The following is a 19,679-nucleotide window of genomic DNA, read 5'->3' as shown; positions in this document are numbered from 1 at the left end:
CCCCTCTGGTGTCTCTGAGAGGAGTTACCAGGGGAAGGGATTGTAATTAGGGGATAAAAAGAAAAGGAGGACTTGTGGCACCTTAGAGACTAACAAATTTATTAGAGCATAAGCTTTCGTGAGGTACAGCTCACTTCATCGGATGCATACGAGCTGTAGCTCACGAAAGCTCATGCTCTAATAAATTGGTTAGTCTCTAAGGTGCCACAAGTACTCCTTTTCTTTTTCGGATACAGACTAACACGGCTGCTACTCTGAAACCTGTAATTAGGGGATGGCACCTTTTTCGGGGGGGCTGGAGGGAAATTAAGCCTGGCAGGGGCGGGCCTCTTCTCTTTTCACCATGGATGGGGGGGTGAGAAATGAGGAGACGTTCTCCCGTTCCTTGTCTCTTGCTGCCCTTTCTTCTCAGAAGAATGCCTGCAATCCCATAGTACGGCACCTCTTGCCGAGAGGGGTGCCCTATGGAGATCAGTGCTCATGCCTGAACCTGGCGTTGTCCATGCAATGTGGGGGGGTTGTGTGCCCCAGGGGGCATGGCCTGTGGAACAAGTGGAGGGCAGTCCTGGGCACTGTGCTGATGGCTGGCGTTCACCACATTGACAATGGGCTGATGTGTGTGCCTCAGCCTGACCCGAGAGAGGAAGCAGGACAGCTGGGCACTGAGAGTCAGCGGGGGCAGGGGAAAGGGGAAGGGGAATTCATATTAATGTGGATGGTGCGGGATTGACCCTTTCCTGAGTGGCTGCAGAAGTGCATACTGGAAAGCTTGGGGATCTGCGTGTTGAAATGGCTGGCTGTTGCTGATTGCATGTCACTCAAGTTTTAAAGTTCCCCTCGAGCTACCTCAAATATGCACTACCCAGCATCCAGTACTTGGCATGGGCCGTACTCCATTGTGCCTGCAATGGGTGGGACTATTCAGGAGAAATAAGGGGGCAGGATCTGGCCCCGCACTGCGTGGGGTGGGGAGAATGGGGAAGGGGTCAAAGCACATGGTGATGGCCCAGCTTTGCTCTCATTGAAGTTTGTGATAAAACTTGCACTGGCATCAGTCGGAGCAGGCAGGCCAGAGCTGTTTTAGGTTTGTTCTGAAATCGTAAATAATACACCCAGCTGCTGATGCTCCATTCCCTCTCATAGGGAAGTAAAGCATTGCTCTGGACCCACTGCTTCTAGCATTGGAGGTGGGGATGAGCCCTTTGCATGTGGTAGCAGCCTTGGGCGTGCTGGACACTTAGGTGGAAAGCCCAGTAGGTGCTGGGGTTGCTGCAAAGGCTGTTTAGTCTGAGAATGAGAAGAGCACTGTTGGGACTGACGTTTCTTCCCCATGAATGGCCAGCGATTGTGTTGTCTTAAGAATAATAGTGGAGAAAACCTCTTCGCAGCTGGCCTTGCAGGCAGAGGAGTGTAGTGGCTGGTTGGTGTATGCTGACTTCCCCAGGGAGACTCTGAGGGCAGGGGGATCCAGGATGGAGAACAGGGGCAGGGAAAGCATTGCTGTTTAAATTGCATTATTCTCCCTTCTTTCTCTAAGGCAGCGTCACCAAAGCATGCATCATCTTGAGGAGTATAGAAGAGCTGAAGCATAAGCCAGGCATGGTGAGTGGCAGTTAACAGGCACCATCCCAGAATACCATCATCCTTTTCATGCTCCTTCCTTGTTCCTGTTTTCCTGTCTCCTTAGCTACTCGTGGGCTGAGATTCAGATCTGGGTGCCCAGCGTTGGTCTCAGTCTGCTGGTCTGCTTGCACAGTGGGGCTTGGTTGCTGAGATTTTTGATACACAGCATTATGCCTCAGAGTAGATGTTAGACCTTTAGGTAGCTCACTTATTGTGGTGAAAGCCAGCCAGACAAAGGGTAATAACTTGCATCAGGGTCCCCAAACTTGTTTTTAGAGTGGACAACTTCCCTCTCGTTCATAGTTGCACGGACCTGCCTCCCCTTCCTCCAGCACTCCCTTAACAGCCCTAGGGCAGCTACAGGAATTGCTTGCCCAGTAAGCAATGTTGGGGAAGTATCAAACACATTTTTAAGCTGCTCTATGTGGCAGTGAGCAGTGGGAAGCAAGGAGGAGCCAGTATTGTAAGACCTTCCAGCTCCCCCCAGGGCCCCAGCAGCAGCAAGTGCCCTGCCGACCATTGTGGTGGTGAGAGAACAGTGTGGGAGCCTTGGCTTTTCCAATTAAGTAATTCTCTCATCCCTTATCCTCTATTGATCCGAAACCTTTTAAAAACAGTTCTCCTGGGCTGTTTCGACCATTGCAGTAATGTCCTAGCTGTACTGGGGAGGATAATCCCAGGGGGCGGCTGCTGCCTCCAAATTCCATTGTAGTAGTTCGTTCCATTCCCTTTTTTTTCAGCAATTCTTTTAATAACGGGTTTACATGAAAAGTACCTTAAAATGATCACTTACAAGTAACGCCCGTCCCGTGGCTGCACGCTGACTGTTGTTGGGGTTTGCAGGTGTCTGCATTGGTGACGATGTACAGTCATGAAGAAGACATTGACAGTGCTATTGAGGTCTTCACGCAAGCTATCCAGTGGCACCAGGGATACCAGGCAAGTAGATCAGGTCAGACAATACATTTGAGAGGTGAAGCTACTTTTTGTCCCTTGCTAACTTGCTGGAGACCAGCTGTTCCTGTCCAGCTCCCAGCTCCCACCTGTCTGTCCCCTGGAGAGGAGCGGTCTCCTTGCCAACGGCTCACTACCTCTGATGAGATGTTGGGGGGCCAGGGAACATTCTACTCCATGTCTGCCTCTGTCTCTGACATGCTGCTTGCACCAGGTTTGTCATTCAGACCAATGGCAAGTCTGCAGTGTGGGAAAAATGGCAGACTCTTTTCCAGCTCTTCCAGTGCCTGTCAGGTTATAGATTCTGGAGGCTAGCAGAGGGAACATCGCAGTATTGTCCCTCTTCCCATGTTGACTTTGGAGCAGCAGCAGTCAGTTGGCTTTTTGCATGCACTTGAGGAGAAGGAAAAGCTTGAGCAGAAGAGCTTCAGAGGGGGAGACTGATTCCAGCCCGGCAGCCTGCTGGCTGTACTCAGTTAATCGGAACGTCAGGCTGCTGAAAGGAGTCAGTTGGAGTCTGTCTGAGCGGAGTGATGGTTCCATTGGGGGCTTAGTGATTCGTTCCTGTAACCTGGTTATTTTGGAGCTGGAGGTAGCAATTATTTTAGCAAACAGTGAATTGCCGGAAAAAGTGTGACCCCCATGGGAAGTGTTCTCACAAAGCTGCGTTGGCATTGGCTGTTTCCTTTGTTTCTTTCTTCCCTGGTTTTCTATCAGCAAGGACACTTGGTTTTTCAAAATGTGTCTGCCTGCACTTGTTCCTTACCTGATGATCTGATGCCTTGGCAGGTCACTGGGGAAATGGCTGATGTCCTAAGCGAGGCTGACTGCAGGTTGCAAATCATCATCAGCAGCAGACTGTTAGTTTTCCGTGATTGTCAAACACTGGCTAAAATGCCTGTCCCCTTCCCATTTTCACCCCCTCCTCCCAATTCTGTTGCTCTGGGGCTGCTGGCAGGGTTAGTAGCTGTGTTTGTTAAGAACCAGGCAGAGGAACTGGAGATTATTCTTACATATGAGGGGTCTCCGAACAAGGGGCTAGGTTGTGCTAGCACCATCTGGGTGTGAAGGGGCAGGGAAAGTGCGTGAGGGCTGTGCACAGGGGCCAGGAGCAATCCTGCCCCTTACACTCTTGGTAAATACGCAACCCAAAGACTGAGCTGTGGACCCACCCCCTTCTACACCAGCCAGCAGCGCTAGGCTCAGAGCATTGGTTGCAGGAGGTAACGCAGGCATGAATATTAAGTAACAGCCATCTGTGTACTGTATTAATGAGCTGACAGCCTGTTTCCGCCTCAGGCTCATACAGGTAGCTGCTGCTGAGCAAACCACGTCTCCTTTCCCAGCCCCGTCTAACATGCGTAGTGGTTTAATGCTACAGACTGCCAAGCCTTTTTCTCATGGAATGGGGAAGAAATTCCTGCAGCTCAGTTTTCCTTCCAGATCACTTGGGTGGGGAGCGTACGTTGGTGTGAGCCAGTCTCTAGTAACGTCAGGAAGCAAAGCAGCCACATCACTGAATTGCTAAGTGCTGTCAAACATGTCTTCATTTGAAGAACCTTGTGATTGCAGCCAAAGTCTCCAGTTCATTTGTCGCTGATAAGGGAAGCAGCCAACTTTAAGCTGAAGTATGGGAGGAAGAAGGAAGCAATCAGCGACCTGGAAGAGCTGTGGAAGTGAGTTCAGGGAGGGGAGAGGGGTATCTTGTTTTCCTTCTGGACTTGAGCCGTGGCCCTGCTGTCTTGTGCACTGAAACATGAGCAGTGCCTGGTCCCCGTGAGGACTGCTCAGGGGTTCTAGAGCCAGATAACGTCTGCTAGCATTTTGGTGACGTCTGAGGCAATAGTTCGTCCTTTTAGACATTGTAAAGGGGCTTCTGGTCAAAGCTGTGCTCCCTGTCCAACCCCTTGGATGAAGTAACTGTTCCAGCAGGCCTAGCCCTGCGATCTGTTGTGGGTTCTTTTGTGTTACATCCTGATAGAAGCTGTGTCTTCCATGTTGGATGCCATGTCTTCTGTTCTCAGCCAGCACCCATTCACTGCGGGAGGAGTTCCCCAGTCTGTATCCAGATGCAGACTGCTGGCACTTCACATTAAAAAGGTTGCAGAGCAGTTTTTAAACTAAACGATGGGGGAAAGCCGATTGCTGCAGAGGCGCACGTGGATCGGACAGAGACTTCTCTTAGAGGAGAATCTATTGATAGAAATTCTCTTGATTTTAGTCAGGAGGAGAGGATGGAAGAGGATAAAGTATGGGCCAGATCAGACGAGAAACATTCACATAAAGAATCTGACACATCAGAAAAGGGCAGACAAATAAATATTTACAAGTTTTTAAAGTGCTTGTACACAAATGCTGTAAGTCTAAATAATAAGATGGGTGAACTAGAGTGCTTTGTGTTAAAGGAGGATATTGATATAATGGGCATCACAGAAACCTGGTGGAGTGAGGACAATCAATGGGACACAATCATTCCGGGGTACAAAATATATCGGAAGGACAGAACAGGTCGTGCCGGCGGGGGGAGAGTGGCATTATATGTGAAAGAAAATGTAGAATCAAATGAAATAAAAATCTTAAATGAATCCACATGTTCCATAGGATCTCTGTGGATAGTAATTCCATGTTCTAATAAGAATATAACGGAATACAGGGATCTATTATTGACCATCTGACCACAACAGTGATAGTGACGATGAAATGCTAAGGGAGATTAGAGAGGCTATCAGAATAACTCAATAATAGTGGGGGATTTCAATTATCCCCATATTGACTGGGTACATGTCACCTCAGGATGAAATACAGAGACATTATTTCTCGATACTTGAAATGACTGCTTCTTGGAGCAGCTGGTAAAGGAACCCAAAGGGGAGAGGCAACTCTCGATCTAGTCCTGAGTGGAGCGTAGGATCTGGTCCAAGAGGTAGCTATAACAGGACCACTTGGAAATAGTGACCATAATATAATAACATTTAACATTCCTGTGGTGGGAAGATCACTTCAACAGCCCAACACTGTGGCATTTAATTTCAGAAAGGGGAACTATGCAAAAATGAGGAGGTTAGTTAAACAGAAATTAAATGGTACAGTGACTAGAGTGAACTCCCTGCAAGCTGCATGGATGCTTTTCAAAGACACCATAATAGAGGCTCAACTTAAATGTATACCCCAAATTATAAAACACAGTAAAAGAACTAAGAAAGAGCTACCGTGGCTTAACTACCGTGTAAAAGAAGCGGTGAGAGATAAAAAGACATCTTTTAAAAAGTGGAAGTCAAATCCTAGTGAGGTAAATAGAAAGGAGCATAAACACTGCCAAATTAAATTAAAAATGTAATAAGAAAAACTAAAAAAGAGTTTGAAGAACAGCCAGCCAAAAACTCAAAAGGTAATAACAAAATGTTTAAGTACATCAGAAGCAGGAAGCCTGCTAAACAACCAGTGGGACCCCTGGATGCTCGAGATACAAAAGGAGCACTTAAAGATGATAAAGTCATTGCAGAGAAACTAAATTAATTCTTTGCTTCAGTCTTCACGGCTGAGGATGTTAAGGAGATTCCCAAACCTGAGCCGTCTTTTTGTAGATGACAAATCTGAGGAATTGTCACAGGTTGAAGCATCACTAGTGGAGGTTTTGTAATTAACTAACAGTAGCAAGTCACTGGGCCCAGCTGGCATTCACCCAAGAGTTCTGAAAGAACTCAAATGTGAAATTGCGGAACTCTTAAGTATGGTTTGTAACCTGTCCTTTAAATCAGCTACTGTACCCAGTGACTGGACGATAGCTAATGTAACGCCGATATTTAAGAAGAGCTCTAGAGATGATCCCGGCAGTTATAGACCGGTATGTCTAATGTCAGTACCGGGCAAATTAGTTTAAACAATAGTAAAGAATACAATTGTCAGACACATAGAAGAATATAAATTGTTGCGCAAAAGTCAACATGGTTTCTCTAAAGGGAGATCATGTCTTACTAATCTATTAAAGTTCTTTGAGGGGGTCAACAAACATGTGGACAAGGGGGATCCAGTGGACATAGTGTACTTAGATTTCCAGAAAGCCTTTGACAAGGTCCCTCACCAAAGGCTCTTACGTAAATTAAGTTGTCATGGGATAAGAGGGAAGATCCTTTCATGGACTGAGAACTGGTTAAAAGACAGGGAACAAAGGGTAGGAATAAATGGTAAATTTTCAGAATGGAGAGGGGTGTTCCCCAAGGGTCAGTCCTAGGACCAATCCTATTCAACTTATTCATAAATGATCTGGAGAAAGGGATAAACAGTGAGGTGGCAAAGTTTGCAGATGATACTAAACTGTTCAAGATAGTTAAGACCAAAGCAGACTGTGAAGAACTTCAAAAAGCTCTCACAAAACTAAGTGATTGGGCAACAAAATGGCAAATGAAATTGAATGTGGATAAATGTAAAGTAATGCACACTGGAAAAAATAACCCCAACGATACATACAATACGATGGGGGCTAATTTAGCTACAACTAATCAGGAGAAAGATCTTGGAGTCATCGTGGGTAGTTCTCTGAAGACGTCCACGCAGTGTGCATCGGCAGTCAAAAAAGCAAATGGGATGTTAGGAATCATTAAAAAAGGGATAGAGAGTAAGACGGAGAATATCTTATTGCCCTTATATAAATCCATGGTACGCCCACATCTTGAATACTGCATACAGATGTGGTCCCCTCATCTCAAAAAAGATATACTGGCATTAGAAAAGGTTCAGAAAAGGGCAACTAAAATGATTAGGGGTTTGGAATGGGTCCCATATGAGGAGAGATTAGAGGCTAGGACTTTTCAGTTTGGAAAAGAGGAGTCTAAGGGGGGATATGATTGAGGTCTATAAAATCATGAGTGGTATGGAGAAAGTGAAGAAGGAAATGTTATTTACTTGTTCTCATAATATAAGAATTAGGGGCCACAAAATGAAATTAATGGGTAGCAGGTTTAAAACAAATAAAAGGAAGTTCTTCTTCACTCAGCGCACAGTCAACCTTTGGAACTCCTTGCCTGAGGAGGTTGTGAAGGCTAGGACTATAACAGGGTTTAAAAGAGAACTGGATAAATTCATGGAGGTTAAGTCCATTTATGGCTATTAGCCAGGATGGGTAAGGAATGGTGTCCCTAGCCTCTGTTTGTCAGAGGGTGGAGATGGATGGCAGGAGAGAGATTACTTGATCATTAGCTGTTAGCTTCACTCCCTCTAGGGCACCTGACATTGGCCACTGTCGGTAGACAGGATACTGGGCTGGATGGACCTTTGGTCTGACCCAGTATGGTCGTTCTTATGTATCTGAAATTCATATGAACCCCAGACCCTTCTTGATGCTGGCATATTCTGAGGTCTGATCTGCAGCTCTCTCTCCTATTGTGCCAAAAGACAAATCAGCCTGTTTGTGCAGTCTGAGCTAATTGTGGAGAGAAGCAGAGGCAGTGTCGTTTTTTTATAGGGGTAGAAGATTTTCACAGGAGCGACCTTAAAGGAAAAACAAACAAACACACGAATTAAAAGAATGTAGAATAAGAAAATGGGTAAGAAAAATGAAAACAGGCCCTAGATTTCTAGGGTTGTTGGTGGCAGCATGGTCCCTGGGGAGAGGCTAGTCAAAGTGCTTGGCAGTGTGAGGTAGTGAACACGCTCCGGATTGTACTTTGAATCTCAAGGCCTCTATTGGCACCTGCTATTGTACACACTGAAAGCACCTGCCCGGGGCTAGCCAGTGCTGGGCCAAGTGGTTAGCTGTAGTGTACACTTGGGGCATGGCTGGTGTTTGTAGAGTGTTCAGTGAACTTCAGAATGTTTCTTTCTTCTCTTCAAGGCAAAATCCAAGAGATATTCATACTCTGGCCCAGCTCATCTCCGCATACTCCCTCGTAGACCCCGAGAAGGCGAAGGTGTATCCTTTGTGGTGGTGACTGGGCTTGCGGTGGGAAACGGGTTTTGCTGTCCCTTCGGTTCCCAGAATGTTTTCCTAATGATGTCATGAGTGTTTGGAATTTTTGAGCTGCTTCAGGACCCTTCCAACAGGGACATCAGAGAACCTCTGACCCTGGAGAGGAGCGGGAAGGTCATAGTGCAACTCCACATTAAGGGTGGGCTTTTCAAAGGCGCCTAAGTGAGTTGAGTGCCTAGCTGCTATTTACTTCTGGTAGGATTTGGGTGTCTAATTTCCTTAGGGCTTTTGAATCGCCCCATGGCCCCCCAAAAGCAATGAGAACTTCAGTCAGTTAATGATGAGCGAACATATCAGTATGATCCAACTTTTTGCTGTGGCGTTTTTGTCCTATAGTGGTAACATGTTGTACTTTCCCACCGAATCGTTTGGTGTAACTCTTATTATAATAACCAATTCTTACCGCACTCCCCATCAGCAGCTTTCAAAGCATGTTACAAAGGACCTCAGGGTCATCACTCCTATTGTACAGATGGGGACACAGGTACCTAGAAGGGAAGTGACTTGTCCAAGGTCACCCAGCAGGCCAGTGGCAAAGCCAGGAACAAAACCCAGGTCTCCTGGGTCTCTGACTGTTGCCCTCTCCACTAATTCACTCTGTGTCTATGGATTGGAGCTGCTGGTTAATCCCCCTGGGACAGAGATGGGGTTTGAGTTGCTGCTGGTGCCTCCCTCCTGGCTCTCTTTGCTGAATGCATTCCTGTTTCCATTCCTGAGCTCCACCCCTCGACAGCCTTAGCAAACACTTGCCCTCGTCGGACACGATGTCTTTGAAAGTAGACGTGGATGTGCTTGAAAATTCCCCCGGGGCTACGTACGTTCGGAAGAAAGGCGGAAAGCTCACGGGAGAGAACCAGCAGAAAGAACAAGGGTAAAAAGCATCTCTCACCCGTCATTCTCTTCCGTGGGCTTGGGGTTAGAAAGCACCTGCTGTGTGGATCACCTCAGAGCTTCAGGCCTGTTTCTGCAGCCACCCTGCAAATGGTCTGACTAGTCGAAAAGCAGGCTGTCCCTTAGAGTGTCTGTAGGTAACTCCGGGAGGTCCAGAGAGGGACAGCAGTCGTCCCGATCAGCGATGCAAGGACGTGTCCCTATGAGCGATGCAGAGGTGGGCAGCAAGGTCCTTGTGAAGCCAGAGCTGTGCACACCACTAGAGTGAGGCCAAGCATGGTCTGGGGAACATCCCCTCACACGGGGGTTCTTGTGCATTAGCTTGTGGTGCGTTTGCTGGAGGGCTGCAGAATGAAACATTGAGCCGGGGAAATGAGGGTATTCTGGGAGCAGGAGTCAGGGACTCTAACAGACTGATCTGTGGGGGAAGTAACTGGAGATCCACTGCCCCAGGGGATTAGAACTGTTTCTCTGAGACTGGTGTCCTTTCCTCCTTGCCCCCTCACTTCTTTGAAAAAAGACAGTCTTCTTTTCCCCTCCTTGGCTCCATGCTTGTTGGTGCATTCCAGGGAAGCCATGGCAGCACTGTGATCTTGTTTCTTCTCCTCGCCCTTTTAGGCAAGGGGATGTAAAGAAAAAGAAGAGGAAAAAGAAGGGTGAGTTGTGTGTGTTTGCAATACGCCTTTGCTGTCCTGTTAGCAATCAGTTTGGAGCCTCGACCACACCGTATCATCTGTGCATTACCCCTGTCCCTGGTAATGTTCTTTAAACTCCTGTCCAGAAAAGCAGAAGATTGTGAAAATCCCAGGCTGTTCTTTGAGGGTGGGGGGAATGCCTACAGGAGTTAGGTGCCCAAGTCCCATAGACGCCGAGTGCCTCATTTCCTTGGAAGGGGTGGGGAGGGTTTGGAAATCCCATATATAGAGTTTTAAACCATCTCTTTTAAAGAATAACAGCATGGCTGCTACATGCCCTCCCTCACACCAGGTCACTGTGCTTCCTGTGTGTTACCTGCCTAGTCCTGTGTCTTCAACCTCTTCGCTCCTCAGCTGCTGGGTTCAACATAAAATGTGAAGTGGCCAGGCCTGAGCACCCCTCTATTCCCATTGGCTTCAGTGGGAGTTTAAGGCAGTTTGCATCATACAGGATTGGGTCCTAAACAAACCATAACCCCTCTGATTTCCATGCCTTTGATTCCTGAGAGTATTTCCCACATCCCTTTTAGAGGGGAAAGCAGCCTGTCAGACTTAGCAGGCGCAGCTGTACCAGCAAGAGGAGCTTCATTTGACCCTGCACACCTTGCGGGCTTAAGCTTTGTAGAGTCACAGATTCTAAGGCCAGAAGGGACTAGCCTAACCCCCTGTATAACACAGGCCAGAGAACTGCCCTGGAATAATTCCCTGAGCAGTTCTTTTAGGGCAACATCCCAGATGGAAGGAAGATAGAAGAATTACTCTAGCTTCATATCGATGTGTGTGGGGTTTTCTTCACCATGTCACGTGATCTCCATGTTTTTCTTCTGCTGACTGCTGTGCAGGAAAACTGCCCAAGAACTATGATCCCAAGGTGACCCCGGACCCTGAGCGGTGGCTGCCGATGCGAGAGCGCTCCTATTATCGCGGAAGGAAGAAGGGCAAAAAGAAGGATCAGATTGGAAAGGGAACCCAGGGAGCAACGACAACTGGCACATCTGAGTTGTGAGTAGGGGTTGCACAGAAGAGTGCTTTGTAATTACACAGTGCCCCAAGTAGCAAACACTCCTTAACTGCTTCACAAACATGGCCCCCAGATCCCACCAAGGCCAGTGAGGCTTATCCTCTGCTTCTGCCAATGCATTGAGCCTGATTTGTTTGCTCTGTAGATTGCTAACTCCCCAGAGCTGGGACTATATCTTTAGTTGTCTTAAACTGAGCATGTCATCCGTGTGTGGCATGAGTCTGGCGTGCGCCGGGCATATGGGGCTGGACCATAATGTACAGAGTATATGCTGACAGAGCTTCATCGGTCATTAAAAATAGTAGTTCTTCAACAGCTTACGGGTGAATTAGGCAGCACTTCAGGACAGGAAATGAAACATCCTTATCCAATTGCAAGTGTGGGAAAACGTAAGTAGAAAGAATTACATAAGAATATTAGAATGGCCATACTGGGTCATCCAGCCCAGCATCCTGTCTTCTGACAGTGGCCAATGCCAGGTGCCACAGAGGGAATGAAGAGAACAGCTAATCATCAAGTGATCCATCCCCTGTCGCCCATTCCCAGCTTCTGGCAAACACAGGCTAGGGACACCGTCCCTGCCCACCCTGAATAATAGCCATTGATGGACCTATCCTCCATGAACTTACCTAGTTCTTTTTTGAACCCTGCCTTGGACTTAGCTTAATGGTAGAGCTGCTTCAACTTTTCCAGTAGCCTTTCCTTTGTGGCGCCCCTGGGGTGGAATGAATTCTGTCTCTCTCATCACACTTGTGTGTGTATAATATGAGCCTAGTGTTAAATGGGCAATTCATGGCTAAATCACTTCTTAGTGCAGCTGATTACTTTAGAAAGGATTGAAACTATTAAGCTACTAATAGCGGTAGAAGCAAATGGGAGTTGTAGTACCTCTTAGCCCGAATGGTACCTGGAGTCACTTGTGAAAAAGGTGGCCATGGCTCTGATTGCAGACTTGTGAGTTGGGACTCACTGCTAAGTGCAGCAGTTACGCAGCTGTCGCCACCTGCAAATCACAGGCTCAGAATCTGTCGACAGGGCGGCGGCTTTAGCAGAATGCAATGGTTATGTTTTTGTTGTTGTGATCTACATCAGTTCTTACTGTTAAACATTTTGAAATGTATCAGTTTTAATTTTCTAAGTGTGATCTGAAGGGTTTCACCTTTTTTAAATTTTTTTTTTCTATTTGAATGTTCACAGTCGCAGAAAATTAAGGTGGGGGGTGTCAGACAATAACTTTGTAGTGACCCCCGATTCCGGCAGGGACAAGATGCGAGGAAGGCTGAGTTCCTAGCAGGGCAGAGCAGAGACTGAGAGCAGAATTCCTGGCAGGGCAGAGCAGAGACTGGCCAAGACTGAGAGCAGGAGGATGAGCTGGTGGCCGTGGGGCAGGCCACCTCGCTGTGTCCAGCCCCAGGCAGTGCAGGGAGCCTCCTGCAGCCCCACTGTTCATAGATTCATAGAATAGATGAATAGAATATCAGAGTTGGAAGGGACCTCAGGAGGTCATCTAGTCCAACCCCCTGCTCAAAGCAGGACCAATCCCCAATTTTGCCCAGAACCCTAAATGGCCCCCTCAAGGATTGACCTCACAACCCAGGGTTTAGCAGGCCAATGCTCAAACTACTGAGCTATCCCTCCCCACACTGTTATAGCCCTGCTCACTCACTCACTGTCCAGGAGTGTGGGAGCCATCCCTAGGCAAGAGCCATTCAGCAGCAGGGTGGCCTCCCTCCCGGCTGGGGGCTTGTCAGTGTCCTTGCAGACCTGGCTGGGTGGTGTTGCTTTGCCCCACCAGAACCCAGCCTTCCCTGCACCTGGGGCCTGCAGGGATGGAATACCCAACAGTATTTATCATCCGGTTGATGCTCCAGAGGAGAGATATGTTGGGATTTTCAAAAGTGCCTAATGGAGGTGAATGCCCCTTGACTTTCACCTGATTCCCTTGCACCCTTTCACGACCCCAGCCCAGACAGAACGAGGGACCTGGTGCTTTGTCGTTAGTGAACAAACAGGTGATTTATGCTACCTGAGGTTTGGGTGAAAAGGTTCCTTCAGCCCAGAATTTGTCTGTGCAAGCTTGTGCCATTCTTCTGACATAAAATGTTCTGATTTGGAACCAAAGCGTGTGCTGGTTGCAGTTTTTGTGAGCTAGAGCTAGGAGGCAAATCACACTTCCTAAAACTTTCTTGGCTCCTGTCTTCTTCCCTTCCCACTTTTCAGGTGTACCATGTTACATTCATGTTGAATTAGAAAGGAGACTGTGTTCTGTTTAGTTTTACGATAAGTGAGCTCAGCTCCTACAGACCCTTCAGAGCTCCTAAGCATGAATTCTGGGCTAAAGTGAGGTTCTGTTTGCATTGAACTCAGTAAGAATTGTGCACTGGATAGGAGCTCATTGCTGCCACTTGCAGGGTCAAGCGGGGAGGAGCTGAGTTGTGGCAGGGGGAGCCCTGGTGCAAACAAACCTCCCCGTAACAGTGCAGGCAAGAGAAGAGCAGGAGCCTGGCTTCTGTCGGGTTTGCTTGTCTGCATTCCCTGAGCGTGAGCTTTCTACTTTGTGTCTGAATAATTTAACCATAACCTAGACAGTGTGGTCACTTCAGTTCTTCTTAGAGTGCTTGCTCATATCAATTCCAGTTGGTGTGTGTGCATGCACCGCGTGCATGGCTCTCGGAAACTTTTCCCTAGCAGCTACCTGTCGGGCCGGCTGTGGAGCCCCCTGGGGTGGCGCCGGTATGGAGCTCTATATACGACCCTGCCTGCCCATCCCCCCTTCAGTTCCTTCTTACCGCCAGTGACAGTTGTTGGAACAGTGGTCTCTTGCTTGCAAGTGTCCCACTAATCCCTAGCTCTTCTGCTAATCTCTGTATATAGTTACCCATTGTTAGTTAATAGTTCTTAATTAGTTGTTAATTGTTAATTGTAGTCTCACTGCTTAGCAGTTGGGGGGTCTCCCCCTCCAACTCGTGCCCCGTGCCCCGCAGGACCACAGGGCATGCCATCTTAAGGTTTCAAACCCTGTAGTTCCTGTGCTAAACCTATGCCCACGAGTGACCCCCATGACTACTGCCTCTGGTGTCTGGGAGAAGGCCATCAGTCAGACAAGTGCAAGATCTGCAAGGCTTTCAAGCCTTGCACCAGGAAAGAGAGGGACATTCGCCTAAAACAACTTCTGATGGAGTCAGCCCTCTGTCCGCAGCAGGACCCGGCCCCGAGCGCCTTGGTGCGGAGCGATCCTCCTGCGGTGCCTTCTGCAGTGTCGTGGAAGGACTCTGCATGCCAGCCCGGGAGCTGCCAGTCCCCCAGGCCCCAGAAGCGCTCTCCCCGGCACCGTTCTCCTTCACCGGATGCTCGTAAGAAACAGGCCAAGGGGAAGTCCCCCCAGCAGCTTGCTATGGCTACTGCACCCCCGGAAGGGGACTGTGAAGGGGACGGTCCTATGACTGACAGACCCTTGGGCTGCGCACAATCCTCGCAGGCCCCTGTCTCCCCAGGAAGCGCTGCTCTCCTGGACTCACCGCGGCTGCATGTGGGGGAAGTTGTGTTGCCTTCCACCCTAGACTCCTTCGAAGCTGCTAGGGGGCTCATTGAGATGACTGCATCTAAGTCTCCCACTATGAGGGATAAGCCTCTACTCCCTCGAGGTACGGCACCATCTAGAGGCAAGCCTGCCATGTTTGGCCAGTCTTCCCCTGACCTGTATCTCTGCACCGCTCCAAGTCCCGGCGCTGCTCTGAGTCCCAGCACTGGTCTGGCAGCCGTGACCCTTGGAGCCGCTCTCACTCAAGGTGGTCATTGGCGGACAAGTCGTGGTCCCGCTCGAGGTCCAGGTCCCATTCTGTGACCTCGTGGCACCGTTCTGAGCGCTGGCCTCAGCCTGCACGCTGTTCACCTTCCAGGTGTTGCTCAATGGACAGCACCGCTCCCTGCTCGCAGCACTGCTCCGCGCCGCGGCATCTCTCCCCGCTTCGTCACTGTCCTCGATCGTGGCACCGCTCCCTGCCTCGACGCGGCTCTGTGTCGCAGCACTGCTTTACTTCATACCACCGCTCCACACCCCGGCACCGCTCCTCACAGCAGTACTGCTCTGCACCGTGGCACCGATTGACATCAAGGCCCACTACGCTTCATGGCATGCATCCCACCTGTCGGAGGAGGATGTTTCTTCGGTGCTATCTTGCACCATTCCCCCTTGGCCGTCCCACTGAAGGTCACCCTTCCTCCGCTCAGGCAGGGCATCGGGGGCATCAGAGGTGCCCAGGTCGGGGCCAGGGAGCCTAAGGCAGGACGCTTCAGCGCCCCAGTGGCAGCCTCAGTGGCAGTTTTGGACCGCTTGGGCATGCCATTAGGCCCAGGGTGCCCCTCCTGATATCCCACCACCTCCCCATTCGGGATCTCGCCTCCCAGAGGCAACCCTCAGCCGCCTACCCCTGGACCCTCCACAAAACCCACACCCAGCTCCACGTTCACCCATTGAAGCTACGCCTGGTGCTTGTGAGGATCCGGTCCCTAAGGACCAAGAGGCCACCACGGAACTGATCCTACTGGTGGCTTCCTCCTCATTGTCCCCTGATGAGGTGGTGGCAGGCACCTCAATGTCTGGGCCGCCACCCAGGGATTACAGGGCCCTGCAGGAACTCCTCTGACGAGTAGCCCTGAATATGAACCTCCAGGTGGAGGAAGTGGTCGAACAGGAGCACCCTATGGTGGACATCCTGGCACCAGAGGGCCCTCTAGGGTGGCCTTACCCATTATAAAAACTATTCAATCCAATGCCAAACCCATTTGGCAAACGCCTGCTTCCGTTCCCCCTGTGGCCAATGGGGCTGAACGTAAATACTTTGTTCCCACTAAGGGATATGAGTGTCTCTTCACCCACCCTCCCCCATGCTCTCTCATGGTGGAGGCGGTGAATGAAAAAGAGAGACAAAGTCAGCAGGCCCCCGCACCCAAATCAAGGGAGGCTAAACAGCTTGATCGGTTTGGAAGGAAAATTTATTCCACAGGGGGTCTCTCTCTCAGGATCACAAATCAACTCATGGTCCTGAGTAGATACAACTATAACTCATGGTCCTCAATCTTAAAGTTTAAAGAGCACCTTCCCTCTGAATTGAGAGTGGAGTTGGGGGTCATCACTGAGGAGAGTAAAGCTGTTGCCCGGACTTCCCTCCGAGGCTCCTTTGATGCCTCGGACTCTGGCGTCCGGGATTGCGATGAGGCGCAGTGCCTGGCTCCAGTCCTCTGGCCTTCCCCCGGAGGTCCAGCAGACCATACAGGACCTTCCCTTTGATGGCCAGGGCCTATTTGCTGAGCAAACAAATTCCAGATTGCGTTGCCCAAAGGACTCCTGGAACACAATAAAGTCCCTCAGCATGCACACTCTGGTGACCCAAAGGAAGCCCTTTAAATTGCAGACCATTCAGCAGTGGTCTTTTCCCCCTAGGCCCAGACAGGACTTCTCTCATAGGAGAAGTAGATACAATCGACGCAAGCTATCGCATCGTCCTCCTGGGCAGGGCCGGGGCAATCCAAACCCCCTTTGGGCCCTAAGCGACCCTTTTAAAGGTCCAAACAAGGATGGATTACCAGTCCACAACCCCTCCTTTCCTGAACCGTCCTATCCTGCTTTTACCATGCATGGTCCCTTATTACGTTGGACCGACAGGTGCTCCACACGGTAGAGGCGGGATATTCTATCCAATTCCGTTCCTCCCCACCCTCCCATCCCCCTTGCCTGTCCCTCTTCAGGGACCCGTCTCATGAGCAGCTTCTCGTCCAGGAGGTCCAGGCTCTCCTTGCTCTAGGAGTGGATGGAGAAGGTCCCTCGGGAGCTTAAAGGCAAGGGTTTCTTCTCCTGATATTTCCTCAATCCCCAAAGCGAAGCGGGGCCTCAGGCCCATTCTGGACCTGTGGGAGCTCAACAAGTTCATAGCTTGAAGTTCCTATGCACAATCATTCCTTCCCTAGACCTGGGAGACTGGTACGCCACCCTCTATATGAGGGATGCTTATTTCCACATATCCATCACACTGGCTCACAGACGGTTCGTAGTGAACAAGGTGCATTACCAGTTCATGGCCTTCCCATTTGAGCTTTGCACAGTGCCTCACGTCTTCACCAAGTGCATAGCAGTTGTAGCAGCTTTGTTCCGCCGCCACCATGTGCATATCTACCCTTACCTGGACACTGGCTCCTCTGGGGCCGCTCCCGCCAGCAGGTGGAATCGCAGGTGCAGATAGTCAGGGACACGTTCAAACATTTAGGTATCATTCTCAGCGTCAACAAATCAGTGCTCTTTCCAACTCAGAGGATAGAATTCATCGGGGCCGTTCTGTATGTGTCTCAGGCGAGAGCATTCCTGCCAGAGACTTGTCACCTGTTCCTCTCGCAGATAATCGACAACCTTTGCAACTTCCCTACCACCACGGCGAGGCAGTGTCTCCGGCTGTTAGGCCATATGGCATCCTGCACTTATGTGGTTCAACACGCCAGGTTACGACTCAGACCCTTGTAAGCGTGGCTCACCTCTGTGTACCGCCCAGGCCGCGACAGTCCTGACATGGTGCTGACCATCCCTCAGCACACCCTCGATTCCCTCCGGTGGTGGCTGAATCCCTGCTTGGTAGTCACCGGGGTTCCTTTTCACCCACCCCAACCCACCTTGACTTTAGTCACAAACGCGTCCGTGTTGGGCTGGGGAGCACATCTGGGAAGCCTGACAGCTCAGGGCTTATGGCAAGTAGAGGAACTGGCTCTACACATCAACATCAAAGAACTCAGGGTGATCCGTCTCGCCTGCCAAGCTTTTCTGACTGACTTGCAGGTCCACTGCATAGCGGTACTGACGGACAACACCACGGCCATGTTCTGTATAAACAGGTTGAGTCACTGATATTGCTACCTCTCACTCCCGACCTCATTACACAGGACCACGGTTGCCTCCTTCACCCAGACCTTCAGTCTCTCCATCCAGCTTTCTTTCCCAAGGTGGTGTCCCGTTTCCATATCAGCCAGGACATTTCCTGCCAGTCTTCTATCCAAAACCTCACAACAGCCCTTAAGAGCAACAGCTACACTCGCTGGATGTTAGGAGGGTGCTCCCATTCTATATCGATCGCACAAAGCTGTTCCAAAAGACAACCCAGTTGTTTGTTATTATAGCAGAGTGGATGAAGGGTTTGCCAGTCTCTTCCCAGCGGATCTCTTCCTGGATCACAGCTTGTATCCACACTTGTTATGACTTGGCAAAGATTCCATCACTGCTCAGTCCACGAGGGCGCAGGCCTTGTAGACGGCCTTTCTAGCCCAAGTACCTCTCCAGAAAATGTGCAGGGCTGGGATGTAGTCTTCAGTGCTTACTTTCACGCACTATGCCATCGTCCACCGATCTAGGGATGATGCGGCCTTCGACAGAGCAGTACTTTGGTCGGCAATACCTTGACTCCGACCCCACCTCCTAGGTAAGGGTTGGGAGTCACCTAACTGGAATTAATATGAGCAAGCACTCGAAGAAGAAAAAACAGTTACTCATCTTTGTAACTGTTGTTCTTTGAGATGTGTTCATAGAATCATAGAATATCAGGGTTGGAAGGGACCTCAGGAGGTCATCTAGTCCAACCCCCTGCTCAAAAGCAGGACCCATCCCCAATTAAATCATCCCAGCCAGGGTTGTTTGTGTTGCTCATATCTATTCCATTCCCCCTCACCTTCCCCTCTGTCAGAGTAGCTGGCAAGAAGGAACTGAAGCGGGGGTCGGGCCAGCAGGGTCGTATATAGAGCTCCATGCCGGCGCCACTCCAGGGGGCTCCACAGCCGGCCCGACAAGTAGCTGCTAGGGAAAAGTTTCCTACAGCTGTGCACGCGCCGTGCGCACACACCTAACTGGGGTAGATATGAGCAACACATATCGAAGAACAACAGTTACAAAAAGGATAAGATAACCGTTTTTTGTTGGGCTGTAATTCCACAGCTTTAAAGGCAAGTCCCATGGCATAAGGCCAATTGCTTGTTTATCTGTTTTGGAGCCTAAATCAGTTTCCCTTTGATTTCTGTTTTGGGAAGGAAAGGGAAAATGTTCCTCTAAGTCCCCCAGCTCTGGGAGGCGCTCCTAACCCGGCGGTGTTCCCTGTCTCCCTGCAGGGATGCCAGTAAGACAGCAAGCAGCCCGCCTACCTCCCCACGGCCTGGCAGTACCACAGCCACGTCTTCCGCAGCCACGAGTAACATGATACCCCCCCGGCACCAGAAACCTGCTGGCGCTGCAGCAACCAAGAAGAAGCAGCAGCAGAAGAAGAAGAAAGGAGGCAAGGGAGGCTGGTAACGAGAGCGGCTGCTGAGCTGGCTGTGTGAGGGACTGGAGCTCTCTGCTGTAAAGTGCTGAGAACAGAATAAAGGTCAGAGTAAGAAGCAGCACAAAGTCACGGCTTCCTTCACGCTGTCTTGAAAAGGTTCCTCCTGGGCTTCGTTTCCTCTGCAGTGGGAAGGGAAGGGAAGCTTTTCCTCCTCCCATTCCCGCTCCCTTTCCTAACCC

The 19,679-nt window shown here is 49.8% G+C and overlaps 1 protein-coding gene across 1 annotated transcript in view; it reads left to right on the top strand.

The window, feature by feature from the left end:
• SRP72 (signal recognition particle 72) overlaps positions 1-19,565 on the top strand; it is a 47,593-nt gene extending 28,028 nt beyond the window's left edge. Inside the window, exons 12-19 of the mRNA XM_048846865.2 lie at positions 1,538-1,602; positions 2,467-2,562; positions 4,150-4,253; positions 8,408-8,485; positions 9,276-9,413; positions 10,052-10,089; positions 10,971-11,130; positions 19,289-19,565. Of these exons, the coding sequence (XP_048702822.1) occupies positions 1,538-1,602; positions 2,467-2,562; positions 4,150-4,253; positions 8,408-8,485; positions 9,276-9,413; positions 10,052-10,089; positions 10,971-11,130; positions 19,289-19,469 (860 nt within the window). The 3' untranslated portion in view covers positions 19,470-19,565. The remainder of the gene's footprint in view (positions 1-1,537; positions 1,603-2,466; positions 2,563-4,149; positions 4,254-8,407; positions 8,486-9,275; positions 9,414-10,051; positions 10,090-10,970; positions 11,131-19,288) is intronic.
• Positions 19,566-19,679: the final 114 nt, after the last annotated feature.

The sequence above is a fragment of the Caretta caretta genome, chromosome 4 (assembly GCF_965140235.1).
Source record: "Caretta caretta isolate rCarCar2 chromosome 4, rCarCar1.hap1, whole genome shotgun sequence".
In the NCBI taxonomy this organism is placed as follows: Eukaryota; Metazoa; Chordata; order Testudines; family Cheloniidae; genus Caretta; species Caretta caretta.
Note: the sequence above shows the minus strand (reverse complement) of the source record. Positions and strands in the feature narration are given on the sequence as shown.